Source organism: Panthera tigris, chromosome A1 (genome assembly GCF_018350195.1).
Source record: "Panthera tigris isolate Pti1 chromosome A1, P.tigris_Pti1_mat1.1, whole genome shotgun sequence".
In the NCBI taxonomy this organism is placed as follows: domain Eukaryota; kingdom Metazoa; phylum Chordata; class Mammalia; order Carnivora; family Felidae; genus Panthera; species Panthera tigris.
The window spans coordinates 22,951,181-22,975,011 of record NC_056660.1 but is presented as its reverse complement, the minus strand read 5'-3'; the positions used below and the strand labels follow the sequence as shown (position 1 = coordinate 22,975,011).

The 23,831-nt window shown below is 35.1% G+C and overlaps 1 protein-coding gene across 5 annotated transcripts in view; it reads right to left on the bottom strand.

Annotated features, from left to right (window-relative positions):
- Nucleotides 1-23,831, bottom strand: part of SUCLA2 (succinate-CoA ligase ADP-forming subunit beta) — a 58,271-nt gene that overhangs the window by 1,006 nt on the left and 33,434 nt on the right. For all 5 annotated transcript variants that reach the window (XM_042970432.1, XM_042970497.1, XM_042970360.1 and 2 more), the window contains exons 5-10: nt 14,760-14,888; nt 11,785-11,923; nt 7,919-8,080; nt 7,681-7,823; nt 2,546-2,666; nt 2,002-2,090 (exon numbers count right to left, since the gene is read on the bottom strand). In XM_042970432.1, coding sequence (XP_042826366.1) covers nt 2,002-2,090; nt 2,546-2,666; nt 7,681-7,823; nt 7,919-8,080; nt 11,785-11,923; nt 14,760-14,888 — 783 coding nt within the window. The remainder of the gene's footprint in view (nt 1-2,001; nt 2,091-2,545; nt 2,667-7,680; nt 7,824-7,918; nt 8,081-11,784; nt 11,924-14,759; nt 14,889-23,831) is intronic.

Genomic DNA, 23,831 nt, shown 5'->3' with positions numbered 1-23,831 from the left:
AAATACAAAGCATCTTTTATCTCTTCTTTTCACGAAACCATAAAATGAGAACTACTGATGAATGTGAAATTAATGCACATTAAGTCTTTTTCATTTAAAACATCTGGGCTATTCTGACATTGTTATAAATCACTTCACACTCTTACAAGCATTTGCCACTCTTGAAGGATAGTCAAATCTGACACTATTCACAACTCATGCCTCAGTTCAATACTTACTGATTTTATATATATTCCGACTGAAGATGTATATATATTTTATACATATTCCAATTGAATATATATGTGTGATATATGTATATAAATCTTCCTTATTGCTTAAATTTTTTTCTCTTTTAAAGATAGAAACTGTAATTGTCTTAGCTGGATGCCACACAGTGCAAAGCACATCTCAATAAAAATCTGTTTAAATAATATGTACACACCTTAACTTGCAATATTGGGATAGGAGCTTGGGTTTAGGGAGTTAGTTAGTATTTTACTTTTCATCAAGCTGAATTGCAATGATGTCTCTATAATCTAAGACTAACCAGCTGGTACCATACAAAGCATTACACAAAATAAACATGTCAAAAAACAAACAACAAATTCAGCTTCTCTCCTGCCCAATAGAGTAGTAAAGAGAAGGTTTTGAAGTTAGGCCCCTTGGGTTCAGATCCCATTCTGATACGTATGATGTGATCTTGATGAATAATTTATTTAGCCTCTGTTTCCACATCTATAAAGCCAGAAATTATATAACCACATTTGTAATGAGACAATACCTGTAGAGAAAGCTTAGCATTGCATGCACAAAAAGCAATAAATGGCAGCAGTTGCTATGATCATCATCATCACCATATTATCATCTATACTATTATAACCTCCATAATCTCATAGTCAGAAGAAAAACACTAGTCACAAATTAAACCACCTGCTCACTTTTATCTGTCAGGGGTCCATTTAATCAAGATTCTACGGATTCTTCTACTTTCTTTCCATGTCCACAAAGCTTTCTGGAACACCTCTGTCTACCATTCCTTTGCTCAAAATCTTAAACTCAAGATTAAGTGTAAGTCCCTGTGTCACTAAAGTGCAACTGATTTTTATTTACCAGTGAGTACTTTCCCAAAGTATGTCCCAAAGAAGGACAAAAGACCTTTATTATTTTTACAAAATGATAACATACTAACTTAGCAAATCTCAAAAGCCTATTGCTGATTAAACCATATAGCCCCAGAGTATTCCATAAAATGTCTATAAACAAAGGTAGGAAAGAATCAAAAGTTCTCATTTTCAAAACACCTTTATGTCTACTATGGGGTGTGCTTCAAGATAGGTTATTAAGTAAAAGAAGTGAGGTAAAATACATATTACCATCAAATAATGTGAGAAATGTAGACAGACAAACACACACAGATACATATACACACACATTATTTGCTTATCATTTTAAAAATTGGAAGGATGAACTAAAGACCTCTTTTAAAAACTGGTTATGTGTGGGGAAAGAAGAAACAGGGAATGAGTATAAAAGCTAGATTCTCTGAATATACCTTGTTTTATAGTTTTGACTTTGGAACCACGCAATATCTATATAATATAAAACAAAAATTCCTTTAAAAATAAATAAATTATGGGTGCCTGGGTGGTTCAGTCAGTTAAGCATCCAACTCGACTTCAGCTCAGGTCATGAACCAGCGCTGTGGGATTGAGCCCTGGGCTGGCTGAGGCTCAGTGCTGAGCGTGGTGCCTGTTTAAGACTCTCTCTCTCCTGCTCCCTCTACCCCTCCCCACCCCCACCTTCCACGTGCATATATGTGCGCACTCTCTGTCAAATAAATAAATAAATAAATAAATAAATAAATAAATAAATAAATAAAACTTAGATTCTAAAATGAACAGGCTAATATTGCTAATAATGAGTGTTTTAGCTGCATATTCGGAGCACTGGACCCCTTACACCTATCATCCATCTTACACACTTCGCAAATCTGTCCCTAGATTAGCATAGCCTGCTTACCATTTTAGCAGCTTCATCCAAGTCATCACAAGCAAGAATTTTAAGTCCACTGTCTGTTATCAGGGCCTTAGCATCATCAACTCTTGTACCTGGAAATGATTTATGCAAATATAAAGATGTTTTAAATATTTACACAAAATCATTTAAAATGTCTGCCACAATATGAAATTTCAACATAGGAGTACTTCCATCATTTAATATAAATGCTTCTAAAACCAAAGAAAATACTGTAAAAGTCCAGAGTTACCTCATGAAATATCTTGGTTTACCATGTCAATGGTAACTCAGGAAAGTCAGAATTCAAAACAAAGCACAACAAATAAATCATGTGCCAAATTATACCAAGCAAAATTATAAATATTTTTGCCCAATGTCAGAATTTTTTTTAAACCCACATTTAAAAAAATTCCTATTACATAACATTTTTATTTGAAAGACATAGCTATTTGAAAACTGTATTTTAAATGAACTGAACTCCTTGGAATTAGGAACTTTTAAACAATTCGAGTTCAAGGAACAACTGCAAGATATCTTTTACACTCACCTTGTAACCGTACCACAATTGGTATTTTAATTTCCAAATCCTTTACTGCCATAACGATACCCTGTGCAATAACATCACACCGCATGATTCCTCCAAAAATGTTAACCAGAATAGCCAGTACCTGTGAATAAAATGCTTTTTGTAGATTAAAAGTTAAAAACCAAGGAGTAGGTATCCTTCCTTCCCAAGAAAATACTAGTGTCTGTGCCTTAGGATACAAATTAATTCCATGGTAACATTTTCAGATCAAACCATCATACTCTCTGTACTCTCATCACTAAAATTTATGCAGCCCACCACCCACCAGAACTTATTCTCCCCAATCTGGGTAATTTCAATGCCTGGCTCATATTCTCTAGTCTCCTCCCATATGACAAAGACTTCCGGACTGCATTTACTCGTTTTCTATTAAGCATAGCCATACACCACACCAACAAGACTGCCCCAGATCATGATTTAAGATAATGTCACAGGCAAGATCTCCAATTTAGTGTTCACTACCTATCATTTGTTCTTCATTTATCCCCATCAACTCAACCAACTTCTCACACAAAGCAGAACCTCAAAATCACTCAACTTCTCCTGAATACCCACTCCTGGCTACACTTCACATCCAAACCTCAAGGCCCGTTTGGATCAGCATTCTTTCATCATCACTGATAAGTCTGAATCACTGTTCTTTGATCATTTCCTCCCCCAAATCTTTTTTATTTCTTAAAGAGTCTTAGTTCAGGAATACCTGGGTGGCTCAGTTGATTGAGTGCCAGACTCTTGGTTTCAGCTGAGGTCACGATCTCACAGTTCATGAGTTCAAGCCCCACATCGGGCTCGCTGCTGTCAGCATGGAGCCTGCGTCAGATCCCGTGTCCCCTCTCTCTCTACCCCTCTCCCACCCATGCTCTCTCTCTCTCTCTCTCAAAAATAAAACATTAAAAAAAAAAAAAAAAAGTCTTCATTCACCTATACCAGAGCTTCCAACTAGTGAGCTACAAATGATACAAATGGGTTACAGACATACCAAGATATTGTTCCCCTCTACCCTTTGGGCAGCTAGGAAGGTTCTGGGACAGCTAGGGCCTCTGGGCCAGTGGCCTCTGACTATAAGCAACCTTCTCTATTTATCGCCTATACCCCTTTGAAATATCATCTTCTGTGAATGACAGGACATTAAAAAGGTTGAAAAACACTGAACAATGCTATCCATTCCTTATCTTTACCACTCTTATTTCTAGACCTTTAAGAAATGAAGAAATAGACTAGAATTCATAATGACCTTGGCACCCTCTTATCTCCCTCCCTCCCACCTCATCCTGCATAGCTTCAATGCATACCACAAGCATCATCTAACACTCTGGACTTAAAGTTACTAGATCTCTACCATGTCACTTTTACCTCCAGTCCATTTCAACTAATTACCACCAAAGCCAAATCCTTGACTTGACCAGAATGAATGTTTCTAGAATATCAGCTATGTAAATCACACTCTGCTTAACCTCCTCTCCTTGTGCCTATTATCTCTAACTCCATCAAAACCCAGTCTTTTCCTCTTAAAAGCCTCTACTCCCTGAACCTTGTTCTAATTTCCCAGACTCTCAGCAGATCTGACTTTCTTCACTACCGAGCCCAGAACCTGTGGCTGAGCAATCCAATGATACTGTCAGCTGCATGCTTAATTCCTCCATACCCTACCTCTGTCAAGACCAGTATGCCTCTGCCATCCCTTCAAAGAGTGCACCACTGGATGATTTCAACCAATCAGTTTACTCATCCCAACTTCAAGGAAAAGCAAAAAAATGAGAACAACAACAACCCTGATATACTAGCGTAACCTGAAGGGTGGCACAATAATGACTCTTCATCAGCAACCCTTTCTCTAGTGGTCTGTCTCATACATCTCACTTCCCTCATAAGTCTCCTATCCCACTTCAAGGACTCTCATTTTTAACATGTGATCTTCCTTTCTCCAATGACACCTCAAGGAGAGAGTCGAAAACTAATCTCATCCCCTAATTACTGTGTTGTATCTCCCCAGGCCTTCACTCTGTTGACTATACTCACTCTCTTCTTCATCCTCAAATCTCTTCTCTCTCCAGCTAGAAACAGCTCATCTTCCTGGTCTTCTAAACAAACAAGCAAACAAACACACACTAAATAGCTCTCCTCGACCCCACCTCCATTCAACTGCTAACACTATGTTCTTCTGTGCCTTCAGAAAAAGTACCCTGAAAACGTAATCTCGCCTGGATGTCTCCATTCCCTCAATTCCTGATCACAGTTCAACCCATTACAACCTGGTCTCTGCCCCCTTCTCCCCTACTGTTCTTGCTAGGGTTCCCAATCATCAGTTCAATCCTTACTCTGCCTGATCACTCCTGCAGATGGACACTACTGCCCATCCCTTACTTCTCAAAACCCTCCACCTTGCCCTTGGATGTCACCGCTTTCTCCTCATCAGCAACTATCTGTCGGTTTCTTTTTTCTCTTTTATTGGGTCTTCCTTCTCTATTCAATCCTTCATCCGGGAGGGCGAAGAGGGGAGGAGAAGGGGAGAAGGTTCCACTCTTGGTTTCCTCATCTCACTCACATGGGTCATGTTACCAACTCCTAACACTTCAACTTTTCTCACAGTGCTGAGGACTGTCAAATATACATCCAACCATTATAGGAAGTATAGTATCCTTACCACTGCCTGCTAGATACAGTCACCACAACCCAAACTTAACACATTCATTCAGAAATACCTATTTCTCTACTTTGCCTCTGACAGCACAAAAGGTATCACCACCCAATGATTCCCTCCAACCAAGAGTCCTAAAGTTAACCTAACCAACCCTTCTCCATGGCCTCCCAACACAAAAAGGGGCAAAAATAAATTTAATGATTCTATTTCAGAAATGCCTCTAAATCAGGTTTCTTTGCTTTATTCTTACTGACACTGCCTTTGTCCAGGACTTCTCAATATTTTTGAACAAGTAGGTATAACAACCAAATTGATCTCTCCTGACAGTGCCTCTCTTCTCTCCATTTCACCCTATAGTAGCAGAGTTACTTTCTTTTAAACATATATTAATATTACATGTTTAATATAATTATTATATATTATATAACTATAACATATAATATATAATAATGATATAATATATAATTAAATATATATTAAGTCATATATACAATTAATAAATAAAGAGAAAGGGGATGGAGATATATACATACACGCACACACACACATATATATATGATATATATATGATATATATGGACTAGGATAAGGGGGTTAAAATCCAAATTCCCTAACTACAGATAACAGAGATCTTTACAGTGTGGTCTCAATTGCCAACATTAATCACTCATTCCAATAATGCTATATTCTTATGCATAAGCATCTTCCCATTCCATAAACACAGTGGTCTTCTTTGGACTCTACATGCCTTTGTATATTCTTCCTCTTGCCTAACTCATTCAATTTCTCAAGACAGCTCAAGGAATCATTCATTCAGTGAAGGCCACCCTGATTCTCCCAGTTACCGGCTCAGTCTTCTGTTCTTCCACAGCACTACACTCACTTTATCACCCCAGTCAGACTATAAATGCCTTGAGCAAAGTAACCATGTATTCCCAAATGCCAAGTACAGTGTCCAACACAAAGAGACATGGTAAGTATACAGCTACTTCATTGCTATCTACATTGTCTCCCTAGGTTCCTGGCCTGTTTCCAACTCCAATGCCCTTCCTGTCAGCCCACAACACTGGAAGTCTTCATATGCTTTTCTCTATTCTTGTCCCTAGGCCCTAAAAGCCATACCTAGAAAAGTAATTAGAATTTTAGTTCACGTTAGTAAGTATTCAACAGTTAAATAATTAGATAATACTCTGCTTTTTAGAGTTTATGCCAAAAGAAGCTACAGAAATATAGTTCTAATAAGATTTGTTTACTTTTCTGAATAGTTATTAAACAAGGGAAATAAAGCACTTTTATTTCTCCTTTTAGTTCAATGCTTTTTGTAAAACTAAATATGGCAAATAATTCTATAGGCTCAAAGAATGGTAAATTAAATTTTTAAAAACAATTCTAGAGTCTAACATCACAAGTAAAATGTACATTGTCGGCATCATCAATAATAAATATTTATCAATGACCTCTGTGTACTAAGCATTATTCCAGCCACAGGAAAAGGAAAGAGTAAGAAATTATCTTTACCAATGAGGAATTCTCAGTTCTAAATTCAGTAAAACTAGTTCTAAGGTAGCCACTATCTTATTTTTCTATTAAGTCTTACAAAACCCACATTGGTCACATAGTAGATATACTTCTTTAAAAAATGACCGATAATATGTCTATCTTTTGGATCATGTTTCACATCTCTTGTGTTCTGATAATCATTTATAAAGTCAGAGTTCTAACTTATGGCATATCTGCATATGACAGATTTATGCAAACATTAAAATGAGTGTTCTACAAGCACACCATAGTAAATGGAAAAAGTGGCTCAAAATATGTTAGCCAAAAAATTCAAAATATATATTTTGAAAGATATATATGAATGAGTGAACTTGATGGCATGTGAATTATATCTTAATAAAGTTGTTTCTGTAAAAAATACATATGCAAATAAAGTTGTTTCTATAAAAATATATATGCAAACAGGAAGAGAGAGAAAGGAAAATAGGAAGTGTGTGTATGAGAAATTTTGTGTGTGTGTGTGTGTGTGTGCATGCGCATGTGTGTGAAATATACAAGAACTAACAAGTCAAGAAAAAATGATCAAGTCAATAGTAACAAAAATTACCTGTGAATAGAATTTAAAATAATTTTAATTTTCTTGTTTGTAGCTTTGTAGATTTTTGAGATTTCTGGGCTTTTATGGTCAACTAGCATCTCCAGAATTTTTCCACAGGAATGGCTTCTACACCAGATCACTACCATTTATAGTATTACCTAATACCATCTAATATATCTTCATCTTGTTTTCTAAATTAGAGTGGGAATCTTTATCTTTTTTTTCTAGTTAACTTTTATTGCATTATTTCAGGAGCTTTTTCCAAACTAGTGATGTCTTTTTGAATTATAACGGTCTACTCTTGTAATGACCACATCTACTAATTAATCAAGTTACTTCTCGTCATTCGAATTTTACCTTTTTATCTGAAGTGATGAGTTTAAATGCTTCTGTTACTTGATGGACTGTAGCACCACCACCAACATCAAGAAAGTTCGCTGGAGTCCCTCCATGAAGTTTTATTATATCCATTGTGGCCATAGCCAAACCAGCACCATTTACTATCAAGAGGGGAAAATGATTTGTATAAGCAACAGACCCAGAGAAAACAAACTAAGCTCAGCCAATCCAACTTTAACATAAAAACACACAGTACCTAGACAGCCTATATTTCCATCAAGGCCAATGTAGTTCAGATCTGCCTTAGCTGCATCTTTGTCCCTTTCGTCTTCCTGGGTCCAGTCCTGTAAGTCAAAGATTTTCTTCTGACGATAAGCTGAATTAGAATCAAAATTAATCTTTGCATCCATGCACAGCACTGTGAAAGGAAGAAAAAGAAAGTGATCTTAATTTCAAGACAGACACAATAAACTAACCAATAATAGTTCTTAGTTTAGGGGAAAATTAGGTTTTGTTATTTATTGAAAGTATTTCAATTTATGTTCACAATGTATTCAAACCGTTTATTAAAAAAGAATATTTGGGAATTAAAACTGCTCCATCAAAGTTAGTAGTTCCACACCCACCCTAGGCAGATGATAACAGATAAAAGAGAAAAAAAAGTCCACTTCAAAAACACTTAAAATTTGTTTTAAAATTGCCAAAAATTAACCATCCATGCACCTGGCTAACCCCGTCACTTGCACCCTGGACCCCACTCCCTCTCACTTACTCAGAGACATTGTCCTGGCAATTCTACCTTTCCTGCATTATAAAGTGCCCCCCTTTACCTACTGGCTAAATCCCAACAACTTGCAAAAATGCTGTTATTTTTCCCACCTTAAAAAAGAAAGAAAAATATATTTTGCAGCCTCTTCCCCCTTACCCTTCACTTCATGTACAGCAAAAGTCCTTGAACAAATTGTCTGCAAAGGGTCAGCAAAAAAACAATATGGCCCATGGCCCAGATATGGCCTATGCCTATTTGGTATTGCCTGTAAGCAAAGAATGGGTTTCACATTTTTACATATTTTTAATGGGTTGTGAAGAACAAAGAAGGGAAAAGAAAGAAGGAGAACAAAAATATGAAGAAAAGCATCATTCGTGGCCTACAAAACCTAAAATATTTACATCTGCCAGCCCCTTTGCCTAAACTCATGGTACAAATTTTTCTCCTGCAATCCTCCCTTAAACCCATTCTAATCAGGTTTTACTTCCAGCACTCTACCAAAATGACTCATATGAAGGTCAATTCTCCCAACTTCACCTTTCAGTGCTTTATCCCTTCCTCACCCCAATATAACTGCAACATTCTCCTTGCTGTACTTGATAAAAGGCTGAAAGAAATGATCGGTTTCAGCCCAGAAGCCTGCCCAACATGAGACAAAGTTTCAAGTCCTGTTAAGTTAACTACAAATAACAATAAAAATCAACATTCTTCCAGAGGAAAATAAAAGAATTTCGTCTCTACACCATATTTTACAAAATGTCCAGTATGCAACTAAAAATTACTATATCCATGAAAGAAAAATAGGAAAATGTGACCAATGGTAAAGAGAAAAAGGAGACAAGAAAAACCAAACCCAACACGATCCAGATTTAAAATCAGAGGACTGTGGAAGTTATTTTAAATATGCTTAAGGATTTAAAGAAAAATATGGCCATAATAAAGGACTAGATAGGTACCTCAGTAGCAAATAAAACTATAAAAAAAAAATCTAGAACTAAAAAGCACAACACCTAAAATGATAAATTCACTGGGTGGGCTTAACAACATATTTATTAGAGATGGGTCAATGGACTTTAAGATAGATAAACAGAAGTTATCCAATCTGGAGGGGGCGGGGGGGGGGGGGAAGTGACCTGTTAAACAGTATCATGTTATCTAACATGTAATATTGGAAGTAGAAAGAAGAATGGGGCAGGAGAAAGTATTTGAAAGGACAAAAAAAGACATATCAACCTAGATTTCTATGTCCAGTTTATAGTAATTTGTTACAGCAACCACTGGGAACTAACACAGCTGCCAAAGGACATCAACAGAAACTTTGCAGTCTACTGAGGAAAATGTATGTCCGATAAACATGAAAAATTCTCAACATCACAAATAATCAAAGAATTGAAAAATAAGATACCATGTCCTGATTAGCAGTTTGACAGAGTTTAAAACCAAGATAACAGTCACTTCTGGCACAAGTAGGCATTGAAATGGACACTCTCTAAGTTAGAACAACTTTTCCAGACAACAATCTGGCAAAATACATCTCAAAATGTTATTATCCTGGCCCAATAATCAAACATGTTAAAATATCATTACTCTTCAATTCCAAAATTCTACTTCTAAGAATCTATGTGAAAGCTAATCAAGGCTGCAAAGACTTATATACAAATAATATACAAGCCTTTAAAAACTGAAAAATATTTAACATCAAAAATTTTATCATGTAGTCTTAAGTTTAAAAAGGGAAAGATATAAACTGAATAGACAATATGATCCCAATTACAGAACAGGCTGAAATGAACTAAAATATTAAAAAGGATGTTTGTGGCAGGGTGGGGGGGGATCTGGGTGGCTCAGTCAGCTAAGCATCCAAGTCTTGATCCCGGCTCAGGCCATAAATTTCACGGTTCGTGAGATCAAGCCCTATGTCAGGCTCTGTGCTGACAGTGTGGAGCCTACTTGGGATTTTCTCTCCCTCTCTCTCTGTCCCTCTCTGCTTTCTCTACCTCTCGCTCCCAAAATAAATAATAAATAAACTTTAAGGAAAAAAAAAAAAAAAAAAACGATGGTAGGTAATGAGGTTATAGGAAGTTTTTCCAACCTACCTATGTTTCTTGGTACTTTGCAAATTTTCTGTAAATACAATGCCCTTAATCAGAAAAGGAAAAAAAAAAAAAAAAAAAACAACTCCTTCAAAATATATAGAAATGCATACAAAGAAAAGAAAAGATAAACTAAAATACAAAGGGAAAAAAATTAGTTTTTAAGAGAACAAAGACATTCCCTCACCAACAGAATATGGCTGTAGAATTTCACAGCTGAAAGTAATTCAGGAGTCTTGCTTTCAATGTTATTATTACAGAAGCAAAACAAAACAAAAAAACTTTTATACAAATAATTCTCCTTCACTGAACATTTCATTTTGAAAATGTGCATCAGCCTTTACTCTTTATAAAAAAATTTTTTAGTTTTATAAATGACCTCTATGATCACAAGAGAATTTACTCATTCTTCTTTATACAATCATATAAATGACCAACTAAAAATCCATTTCTATAATAAAGAATGTACCTAATTAAAAGTATACAAGTGAAAGATGATCTACAAATGCTTAAGAGATTAAAATATCCAAAGTGACTTGAAACAAAATCAAGTAATGCAGTTAATATAAAGTATCAAGAAAAATTTAGGCTACAATAATGCAACTTATATTTTTTAAATGGCTATACATGGAAGGTATGATCATTCAGAATCTGATTTTCCTTTAAATACATGCAAAAGAAAAGGTGTAAAGTGACAAGCTAATCTTACTTCTCTGTTGGATAGAAATATTAAAAGGAAGCAAGCACCAGACTCTACCCTTTGTATAATAAAGACCCATGACAACTCTAAAGTCTGAAACTTGTGGGAGACTAAGATGGCTAGTTCCTCAAAACTACTGCCATTTACTCACTACGACACTAATTACTCTCATCAGCACTGCCCAAAAGAACTTTCTGCAATGATGGCAATATTCTGTATGTGTGCTATCTGATAAGGTAACCACATGTGGCTACCGAGGAGTTGCAATGTGACTAGTTCGACTGAGGAATATTTTAATTAATTTTAATCGCCACGTGTGGCTGGAAGCCCCCATACTGGACAGTGCAGCTTTAACCTCCCTGTGTGTACATAAATATACACTTTAAGTGTTTGTTTTAATAGGTATTTATCCTTCATATTTGTTCACATTCAATTTATTATAAAATAAGTTTCTACATAGGAAAGAGTTCACTTCCTTACGAATTCAACTTCCTTACTGAAGCATACAATTGGTGGATAAATACAGAATCAGTGTTTGATAAAAAAGAAAGATCCCTTACCGGCTCCATCCGAATCCTCTACCATTGGATTTATTTCTACCATAGTTGCATCATATTTCAGGAAAAGGTTGTAAAGCTTGATCATATTTTCTGCTGCAGAGTCCACAATATTAGGTGGAAATCCCATCTTCTGTGCAAGCTGAAATCAATTTGTCTCTTTATTATATGTATGTTGCATATGTCCAATCAACATTAAATTACGTAAATAAAAACCTTCTAGCTTATCACTTAAATAATAAGTATGAATTGTTTGTAGTCAAACATGAATGACTGAAATAGCAGCCACTACTACTAAATGGTTCAATAAAACTTTGTATTCAAAATTCCCACAAGACAAGTAGTATGGCCATTTTACAAATGAGAAAGAGATTCAGAGAAATGAAGTCCTGACTAGATTCCAGTTCCAGTGTTTATTCCGTTGCCTTCATATTGCCTCTAAACCTTATGGCAAACCTAAACTGAAAGAGGCTTATATTTTATTAAAAGACATATAAAAGGTGGACTGACATCTGTGTCTCCTTCTCTCTGTGACCCTCCCCCGTTCATGCTCTGTCTCTCTCTGTCTCAAAAATACATAAACATTAAAAAAAAAATTTAAAAAAAAAAAAAAAAAAAAGGTGGACTGACAATCCCAATGGTCCAAATGACGGCAAAAATATTAAATCACTTGATTTTACCTTTTAAGTAATGTATGAACAGTGTCTACCAAGCAATTAGGACACATTCAGTCAAACCAGTATAACTGCATTCATTCAGAAATCTACTGAGTATCTAATATAAGATAGGCCCAAAAGATACAGTTACTTAAGCTTCTATTCTAATAGAGGGGTGTATAGTCTTGAGCAGAGATTCCTAACTAGATATATACCTGAAGAGCTTTTTAAAAAATACACATACCAAAGTTCCAAACTAGAAGTTCTGGTTTACAAGTCCTACAGTGGACCAAGCCTTTCATAATTTTTGAAGTTCCATAAGCAATTCTGAACCACTGATATAGAAGCCACATGTCTATATATTTATTCTAACTGCTGCAATTGCTCAAGAACACTATGAAGGAGGTTTTCCTCTTTTCTAACTACTATCTAAGGCTGCAATACATTTGAATTTTAATTACAGAAAATCTTAAATTCTTTAAGGGTGAATACGATTTTTGCAAAAAGTCAAATACCAGTAAGTAAAGAGGATAATCAGCCAAAAAAAATGGCATTTTCAATTAAGACTTATTTCATATAGAGAATAATATGAAATAAATGAGAATAATTAAATATTATTTCATTAAGAAAGATTTTCACTAGGTTATAATCTACCATTTTAGATCTAAATATTTGAGAATTGCAACAGAATTCTGATCAACCCAGAAAGACATTAATTTGCCAAACACTGTGCTAGGTAGCATTTCTGCTCTTCACTCAAAAAGCTATATAACCTGAGTAGATTATTCCTTCAAGTGTTATTCGAAATCAAGTATTCTTTCTCATCTAAATTTAACTGTCCAGTCATCATTCTCACATAACTACCTAATGAATCAAGTCTCTCTCTGTCCCCTTTAAACCTTTATACCATTATCTTGCTTCAATGACTTTATCAAGGTAATTTTGCTATCTCCTTTAAACTTTTGTGCTAGTCAAAAATTCTTGCTCTACTGTACTTCAATATCATAAGCTTATTTTGACAGAGTTTCCCACTAATACACATTAATTTCATTCAAACTTTAACATTCAAACTTTTCTTTTAAGATGGGTCACTTATTTTTCATATCCGAACTAAACAATTTAATAGCAGTATTCCAACCTTACCAGTCAACTCTCACAGGCTATGGTATTAAACTTCACGGTTGGGTTTTTTTTTTTTTTTTTTTTTTTTTGGAGAAGGTGGTGGACAGAAAGTGGGGAAGAAGCACACAAAAAAAGGACAGTACAGAAGACTAAAGTATAGGCAAAAATTATTGTTTATGTGCAGACACTAAAAGCCCATACCTTTCATCAGATTCTCAAAAGTATCCATCAACCACTTCCCTCCAAAAAAAATCAGATTATAGGAATATATAAGACAGTGTCCCTACCATTCCATACAATTTACAGGAAACAAAGGGGAGATTGGAACACATTAAATGCTACCATGGGTATGTAAAATCCAGGCTATGATAAACAATAAACCATAATCACCCCAGTTGCTTCAACAAATGAAAGAAGGATGAAGAGAGTGAGGGAAAGAAAACCTATAAATTAGAAAAAGACCTATGAGACAATAACCAATAGCAATGAAAGACCTTATATGGATCCCAACTCATACAAATTATAATTCTCATACAAATCTTAAATTCTTTAAGGGTGTATATGATTTTTGCAAAAAGTCAAATACCAGTAAGTAGAGGATAATCAGCCTGAGAAATTATATACAAATTATAAAAGAAAAAAAAAATGAAAAACTTGAGACAAGGGAATTTGAATGAATGGGTAGGTAACGATTATAAAGAATTATTAATTTTACTAGGTATGACAATGGTATAGGGGCTAATTAAAATAATCCTTGCCTTTTAAAGACAAGTATTAAAATACTTAAGGAAAATATTGTAGATACTTCTAAAAAATTTTTTTAACATTTCTTTATTTTTGAGAGACAGAGCATGAGTGGGGGAGGGGCAGAGAGAGAGAGGGAGACACAAAATCTGAAGCAGGCTCCAGGCTCTGAACTGTCAGCACAGAGCCCGATGTGGGGCTTGAACTCACAAACTATGAGATCATGACCTGAGCAGAAGTTGGATGCTTAACTGACTGAGCCATCCAGGCACCCCTACTGTAGATACTTTAAAGGCTTCAATTTCAAACAAGATATTAACATGCATTGACACTAAAAAAGTTTTTTAAAAAAGTTTTGTCAATCACTTAACTTATACAAAGTTAATTCTCTTTCTTTTTTTAAGTATTACAATTATCCAATAAAGCTAGGTAGAAATTCTTCAGAATACAACATACCCGGACAGCTTGTTCCTTTTTAATGCCTTCTACAATATCAATAGGTTCTTTCACTATGGCCTCAGGAGTCTCAGCAGCAACATCTTCAATGTTGACACCACCTTGAGAACTTCCTATTAATACAGGACCCTATCAAGAGGGGAAACAGCCAAAACATCTAGATTTTATTTTTGGACCCATCAATAAAATTTTAAAACCTATTTATGCACACTATCAGATTTATGTATCTATCACTCCCCACTCCTATCTTTAAATTTCCTTGAGAATTTATCCTTACATCTCCTGCACAGTACCCCTTTATAAATGTTCAACTGAAATAATGGAAAAGAAGCGAAAAAGTAGAGGAAGACAAGAGCTCACCTGTGAGACAAAAAGGTTAAAAATATACACAAAACTTATACCAAATTAAGTTAATATAAATATGTACATATAAAATATAACCTACAAATTTTTCCTAAGAACTGAAGGACAACTATTGTTTAAAGGACATTTTTAAAAATCATTTAAAAAGATACTGATATTTTTAAAAAGTCTAATAAATAAGTCAATTTTGTAAGCTCTAGCCCTACTGCAAGTCAGTAAAAATTACTTACCTTGAAACAATAGTTCTGACTATGATCATGAATGATATAAGATAAAAATAATAAATGATTAACTTTTAAGTCTCTTAAAATCAATCAAGAAAAAAACCTTAAAGCAAAATAATCTAATAGATTTGTTAATTTATGCACAAAACTGGAAACATGCAAAAACAAGGAAATGGTAAAACTATATTACTGAAGATTATTTAAGGTATAGGAAAATGATCTCAGTAGTGTTATACAGGAAAAAATGATATAAAACTCTAGATTCTATTCTCAACTGTGTGAGTTTTTTTTTTTCCTAGTAGATTTACATTTTTAGAGGTTTTATGTAAATCTTTTTTATTTTTATTTTTTTTATTTTATTTTTTATTTTTAAAAATTTACATCCAAATTAGTTAGCATGTAGTGCAACAATGATTTCAGGAGTAGATTCCTTAGTGCCCCCTTACCCATTTAGCCCATCGCCCCCCACAACCCCTCCAGTAACTCTCAGTTTGTTCTCCATATTTATGAGTCTCTTCTGTTTTGTTCCCCTCCCTGTTTTTATATTATTTTTGTTTCCCTTCCTTTATGTTCATCTGTTTTGTATCTGAAAAGTCCTCATATGAGTGAAGTCATATGATTTTTGTCTTTCTCTGACTAATTTCACTTAGCGTAATACCCTCCAGTTCCATCCATGCAGTTGCAAATGGCATGATTTCATTCTTTTTGATTGCCAAGTAATACTCCATTGTATATATATACCACATCTTCCTTATCCATTCATCCATCGAAGGACATTTGGGCTCTTTCCATACTTTGGCTATTGTTGATAGTGCTGCTATAAACATGGGGGTGCATGTGTCCCTTCAAAACAGCACACCTGTATCCCATGGATAAATGCCTAGTAGTGCAATTGCTAGATCGTAGGGTAGTTCTATTTTTAGTTTTTTGAGGAACCTCCATACTGTTTTCCAAAACTATGTGAAGTTTTTTAACATAAAGTATGTTTAAATGTGCAACCACTCACTAATCAAACTGCAAAAAAAGATGGGAAAACATTAAATGGTAAGACTTTTGTTACCCTATGTGTCACTATTCTCCCCCCTCAAATTTTTTTACAATGAACATAGTATTCTTAATCCAGGAGAAAAGAAAGCATGACTTTCATGGGGAAAAAAACAAAAGCAAAAGATTATTTTCACTTTTCTATCCCAGGAACTAGTGTGTTTCAGTAACAAACTCATTTCAAGATTTAAAGTAAAGGATTCATTCGCATAAATGTATTCATTACTGTTTGGAGAACAAAACAGTCCTTCAAATCCTCAAAATAAGCAATAGCCAAAGTGGGGAAAAACCTACTACTTTTTATGGGAATTAACTGTTACTTAGGTGGAAAAAAAATGATTTAAAAAATAGTACCAGCCTCCACGGAGAAAAATTGGGGGCTGAGAAACAGGGGTGGGTGGAAGACTGATATTTCCTTGTACATCTTCGCACCCTTTAAATTTTACATTATGTGATTAGATTTCAATATGCATGTGTAATAAAGAATTTGGCTGACCTTTATCCCCAATGTCTGAAAAGCACCTTTAAACCATCCAGTACAACTTAGAGTTTATGCTAATGAGGTGACTCATGGTAGGCCCAAGTTAATACAAAGGAGATGACTCAGGTAGGCAGAAGGCATGCAAAGGACAGAAAGGCAAACACTGTGATTAGAGGTTTGGAGCTTTGAGCCACATGATATCAGCCCAACCTTCTGAAAGGAAAGGGGTCCTGGAGTTTAAGCTCAACAAAGTGGTCAATGATTTAATCCACCATACCTATTTACTAAAGCACCCCCAAAAAACTGTGGACATCAGATTCACCAAGATGGTAGAACAGGAAGCCCTAGACTCGTTCTCCCACAGAAACACTAACTTAATATTATATGATCTGAATTTTTTATTCCTTTTTAGGTGAGTAAATCTCTTTATGGGAATGCCAGAAACCAGTTAGGAAACTGTAGTACCTTAGGTTCAACTGCAATGAAACAGGTAAAAAAAAAAAGCCATTTCATTTCATCCAAGTCAGCCCCTCCCCTAGATTGATTGACACAGCTTAAGATCAAGAGAAATAGCCCAATGCTGTGCTTCTCCCTTGGGAAGGAAAAGGGAAAGTTGAATATGCATCCAACATTCTTGCTTTTCAGGAGACTATTGAAGGAACTGATTTCTGTCTTACCTAACTTAGAAAACTGGGAAAAGCATATTGTAATTGCCTGTGAGAGCTCAGCAGTTAGGGCACCACCACAGAACATATAACACTGAAGAAAGAAGCCAACATAGCTCTCACAAATTGGGGAAAAGCAGCCAGCTCATGGATTTTTTTTAATAACTCAAGGAACTAGAAAAAGAACAAACTAAACCCGTAGTTAGCAGAAAAAGAGAAATAATAAAGATTAGAGCAGAAATAAATAAAAGAAAATAGAACAGAAATAACTAATAAAACTAAAATCTGGTTTGTTGAAGAGATCAACAAAATTTACAAACCCTTAGGTAAACTAAGAAAAGAAAAAACACAGTAAAAAAAATTAGAAATAAAAAAGAAGACATTACAAATGGATGCCACAGAAACAAAAAGGATAAGAGACTACTATGAATAATTACATGCCAACCAATTGGATAACCTAGAAGAAATGGATAAATTCCTAGACACACAAAATGGACCAAAAATGAGTACTGAAGAAAAAAAAAATCTGGATATATTACAAGGAGATTAAATGAGTAATTAAAAACTTCCCAACAAAGAAAAGCCCAGTACCAAATGACCTCACTAAAGAATTTCACCAAATATTTAAAGAACTAATAGCAATCCTTCTCAAACTTTTCCAAAAAATTAAAGAGGGAGGAACACTTCCAAACCCATTCAGCGAGGTCAGCATTGATACCAAAACCAGACAAAGATACCACAAGAAAACTACTAACCAACATCCCTGATGAATATTGATGCAAAAACTCTCAACAAAACACTAGTAACCAATTTCAGTAACACACTGACAGGATTATATATCATGAGCAAATGGGATTTATTCCTGGAATGCAATGATGTTTCAACCTATAAAAATCAAAATAATTCACCACATTAACAGAATCAAGTTCAAAAACCACATGATCATCTCCATTGATGCAGAAAAAGCATTTCAAAAACGTCAACATCCTTTTATAAAAACACTCAACAAACTAGGAATACAAAGAATTACCTCAACATAATAAAGGCCATATATAAACAACCCACAACCAACATACTCAATGGCAAACAAGTGAAAGCCTTCTAAGATCAGGAAAAAGGCAAAGATGCTCATTCTTGTCACTTTATTCACTATGATATTTGAAAGTCTTGGCCAGAGCAATCAGGCAAGAAAAAGAAATAAAAGGTATCCAAACAGGGAAGGAAGAAGTAAAATTACCTCTGTTTACAATGTGGTCTTGGATATAGAAACCCTAAAGAACCTCCAAAAAACTGTTTAAGAACTAATAAATGAGATCAGCAAAGTCACAGGATACAAAATCAACATACAAATATATCTTGCATTTCTATACACTAACAATGAACAATCTGAAAAGGAAATTAAGAAAATGATCCCAGGGCTCCTGGGTGGCTCAGTCAGTTGGGCGTCCAACTTCGGCCCAGGTCATGATCTCACAGTTTGTGAGTTCGAGCCCTGTGTCGGGCTCTGTGCTGACAGCTCAGGGCATGGAGCCTGCTTCAGATTCTGTACCTCCCCCTCTCTCTGCCCCTCACATGCTCATGCTCTGTCTCTTAATAATAAATAAACGTTAAAAAAAATTTTTTTTTTAAAGAAAATGATCCCATTTACAATAGCATCAAAAAGAATAAAATAGGATAAATTTAATCAGAAAGATAAAAGACTTGTACAAGGAAAACTGTATCACAGTGCTCAATGAAACTAAACAGGACACAATAAACAGAAAGATACTGACTGGAAGACTTAATATTATTCAAATGTCCAATACTACCCATGGCAATCTACAGATTAAATGCAATCCCTACTAGCACTTTCTCCCAATACGGTATTTTCCCATTGTCCCTTGTTTGAAAAAATAGAAAAAAAAAAAAAAAAAAGAAAAGAAAGAAACTTAAAATTCATATGAACTCTCTGAGGATCCTGAATAACCAAAATAATCTTGAAAAAGAAAAACAAAGCTAGAGCCTCATAGTTCCTGGTTTCAAGCACATAACAAAGCTATAGTAATCAAAACAGTATGGTTCTGGCATAAAGACAGACATATAAACCAATGGAACAGAAAACACAGAAATAAATCCTCACATATAGTCAAACGGTCTCTGACAAATGTGCCACAGCTACACAATGGGGAAAGGATAGTCTCTTCAACAATGGTGTTGGAGAAATTGAATATCCACGTGCAAATTAATGAAGATGATCCTTACTTTACACTATAAACAAAAATTAACTCAAAATGGATTAAAGACCAAAATGGAAGATCTAAAACAGCAAAACTCCTAGAAGAAAACAGGGGGAAGACTTCATGACATTAGATTTGGCAATAATTTCTTGGATAAGACATCAAATAACAAGCAATAAAAGCAGAAAGAGACAGGGGCGCCTGGGTGGCTCAGTCGGTTAAGCGTCCGACTTCGGCTCAGGTCATGATCTCACAGTCCGTGGGTTCGAGCCCCGCGTCGGGCTCTGTGCTGACGGCTCAGAGCCTGGAGCCTGTTTCAGATTCTGTGTCTCCCTCTCTCTCTGACCCTCCCCCGTTCATGCTCTGTCTCTCTCTGTCTCAAAAATAAATAAACATTAAAAAAAAAAAAAAAAGCAGAAAGAGACAAACTGGACTAAATCAAACTCAAAAACTTCAACACTGTAAAAGAAACAATCAAGAGAGCGAAAAGGCAACCTACAGAGCGGGAGAATATCTGCAATCCATATGCACGATAAGAGATTAATATTCAGGATATATAAAGAACCACAATTCAATAACTAAAACCCAAACGATCCAATTTAAAAATGTGCAAAGGACTTGAATAGACATTTCTTCAGAGAAGATGCAGATCTTCATCAGCTTATGGTAGTATAACAAAGTACAGTAAACTGGGTGATTTAAACAACAGGCATTTATTTCTCACAGTTCATGGTTCATACTCATACTAATCTCCTTATCAAATGGTTTTTCAGCCACATCCTTCATATTCTTTTCCAAATAGCTTTCTTAGTTTTTGGAGTTTAGGCAGGCTGAGAATTTTCCAAATCTTTAAATTCTGATATCTTTTTGCTTCGCTTAACAATCCCTTGTTCAATTTGTTTCTCTCTTCTCAAAGTTTACTGTAAGTAGTCAGAAGGAACCAAGCTGCTTCCTCAATACAATGCTTAAAAATCTCATCAGCTAAACATTCATCCCTCCCAAGTTCTACCTTCCACAAAACGCTAGAACATAAACACAATTCAGCCAAGTTCTTTGCCACATTGTGAGAAGGATCACCTTTTTTCTATCATTCATCATTTCAGTCTGAGACCGCAAAAGAATGATCTTTCCATATCTATACCTACCCATATTTCTACCAACATTCTATTCGTGACTATTTATATATTCTCTAAGAAGATGGAGGTTTTCTCTATAGCTCTTTTCTTTCTGAGTCCTCACCAGAATCACCTTCAAAAGTTCCTCCACAATAACCCCAGCTTTTTCTACCACATACCTCAAGACTCTTTCAGTTTCCATCCATTACCCAGTTCCAAAGCCACTTCAGCGTTTTTATCTATTTGTTATAGCAGCATTCCACCTCATAGACGCAACATGACCTCACATAAACCTAATTACCAAAGGCTCACTTCCATATATCATCACATTAGGGCTTAGGGCTTCAAAATATGAATTGGGGTGGGGGGGATAAACAGTCAATTCATAACAATATACAAATGGCCAACAAGTATATGAAAGGGTGCTCATTATCAGTAATCATTAAAGAAATGCAAATCAAAACCACAGTGAGATATTACCTCACACCCGTTAGAATAACTTCTGTCAAAAAAAAAAAAAAAAAAGCATTTGGTGAGGATGTGGAAAAATTGAATTCCTGTGCCCTGTTGGTAGAAATGTACAATAGTAGAACCACTGTGAAAAACAGTATCAAGGTTCCTCAAAAAATTAAACACCATATTACCATATGATCCAGCAATCCCACTTCGAGGTATATATCCAATGGAACTGAAAATGGTATCTCAATAGACATCTGCATACCTACATTAACTGCAACATTATTCACAATAGTCAGGACGAAGAAACCTGAATGTCCATCAAGAGATGAAAAATAAAGAAAATAAGAAAAACTATATATATGCACATACAATGGAATATATTCAGCCTTTAAAAAAACAGAAATCCTGAGGCACCTGGGTGGCTCAGTCAGTTAAGTATCCTGACTCTTGATTTCAGCTCTGGTCATGATCTCAGCAGTTCACGGGACCGAGCCCCACATCAGGCTTGGCACTGACAGCATGAAGCCCACTTGGGATTCTCTCTCTCCTCTCTCTCTGCCCCTTCCCCACTCACACATGTACTCTTTCTTTTTTTTTTTTAATTTTTTTTTTAATCTTTACTTATCTTTGAGAGAGAGACAGCATGTGAGCAGGGGAAGAGGAGAGAGAGAGGGAGATACAGAATCCAAAGCAGGATCCAGGCTCCGAGCTGTCAGCACAGAGCCTGACGTGAGGCTCGAACTCAGAAACTGAGATCATGATCTGAGCCGAAGTCAGACAGTCAACCGACTGAGCCACCGCGGTGCCCCATATGTGTACTCTTTCAAAATAAACTTGAAAAATATAAAAACTAAAAATAAATAAATAAAATTTTAAAAAGGAAATCCTGACACATGCTGCAACATGGATGAACCTTGAAGACATTACACTAAGTAAAATGAACAAGTCACAAAAAAGACAAATACTGCATGATTCCATTTACATGAGGTTTGACTATGTCTACAACAGTCAAACTCTTAAAAACAGAAAGTAGATCTCTAGCCAGCTAGTGGGCATTAAGAGTAACCCAAGGAACCCAAAACTTGAGGCTGGTGTCTGAAGAGAACACAGGCATGCGGAGGACTATACCCTTAACCTGTGAGGTTTGGCTCAATTCTGGGTCCTTGGTGTCAGAACTCACTACAACATACACAGCAGACAAATTTTTAATGAAAGAATTAATTGTGCCTTCTCAGCCTCAAGAAAAGTAGTAAGCTTAAGTAAAGAGAAATGTTTGAAATTATACTCTAATTTTTAGTTCTTCTATAAGCTTCAAATGAAAAGGTATTCTTCATATCCTCTCTAGCAAGGCTAGAGCTTTTACAAAGATCTAAAGTGGGAGGAGGGGAGGCGACTCATTTAAGAAGAGCTTGTTCAACTAATAGCAAACTAACAGCATGCTACTGAAGTAGAATATAGGTAAATTTAACTATAGATAACCCCAAAATGTAATTTTTTTCAACAAAAGAGGTAGAAACCAACAAACGTGTAAAATATTTGAACATTTTATTTTAGTTTTACTTTTCTTTAATATATACTGACAAGAGAAATAAAAAGCCACATAGAAGTCTGGGGGAAAAAAGGTAATATTAAATCCTCATTAAAGTAATGATTAGGTCTCCAAGAGTCAGCTGTAAGTTGGGGGGGGTGGGGGGGGAGAGGGAAAGGCTAAAAAAAAAACCATATGAAATATATGAAATAATAACATAAAATAAAGTGAACAGCCCTTCTCTGTACTAATTCCCAACCAATTAACAAGAAACCCCAAAACTGTAGACAGCTGGTCAGAAGAAAGCTTACAAAAGTAAATATAAATCAGTTAAAATAATGACTATAGTTTTGCATTTGGTCGTGACTGCTGAATGAATGCTGTTTGTTTAAGTGATTTGGTTTTAACTTTTAAATTTTAGTAATAAACGTTCAGAATAATTAAATTCTAACAAATAGCTGTAATTTCAAATTAATGAATAATGCTATTTTCTCCTTCTTAACCTAAATTCCTCTTCTCATTAGTACCATAAAAAAAAATTTGCCTTAAAATAGGTCTGAATTTTAAATAAGTCACTTAATAAAATAAAGACCTTTTTTAAAAACAATATAAATATGGGAAATAAAATTTGGAATTCTTATGGCACATTTTATATCTATTCCAAGGAAAGTAAAAACAACTTGACATAGTTAAATGTGTCATTCATTTACAGCAGATTGCAATATTTTACTAGAAAAATAAATGAAAATATTTTGCAAATGTGATTTGTTAAATTAGATTTGTCTCAGCCCAAAAGTACCCAACAGGCACTGGGTAAATGCTAAGAAATCTAATTTTTAACAAGTGCCAAAACAGAGGAGCTACTTAAATTGATTTTTTGGCATACCAAATCTGGTAAATATGATATATATCTGCCCAAGCTTCCTGATTTCACACATACTAAAGAAGACCAATAGACCCTATGACTCACTCCTAAA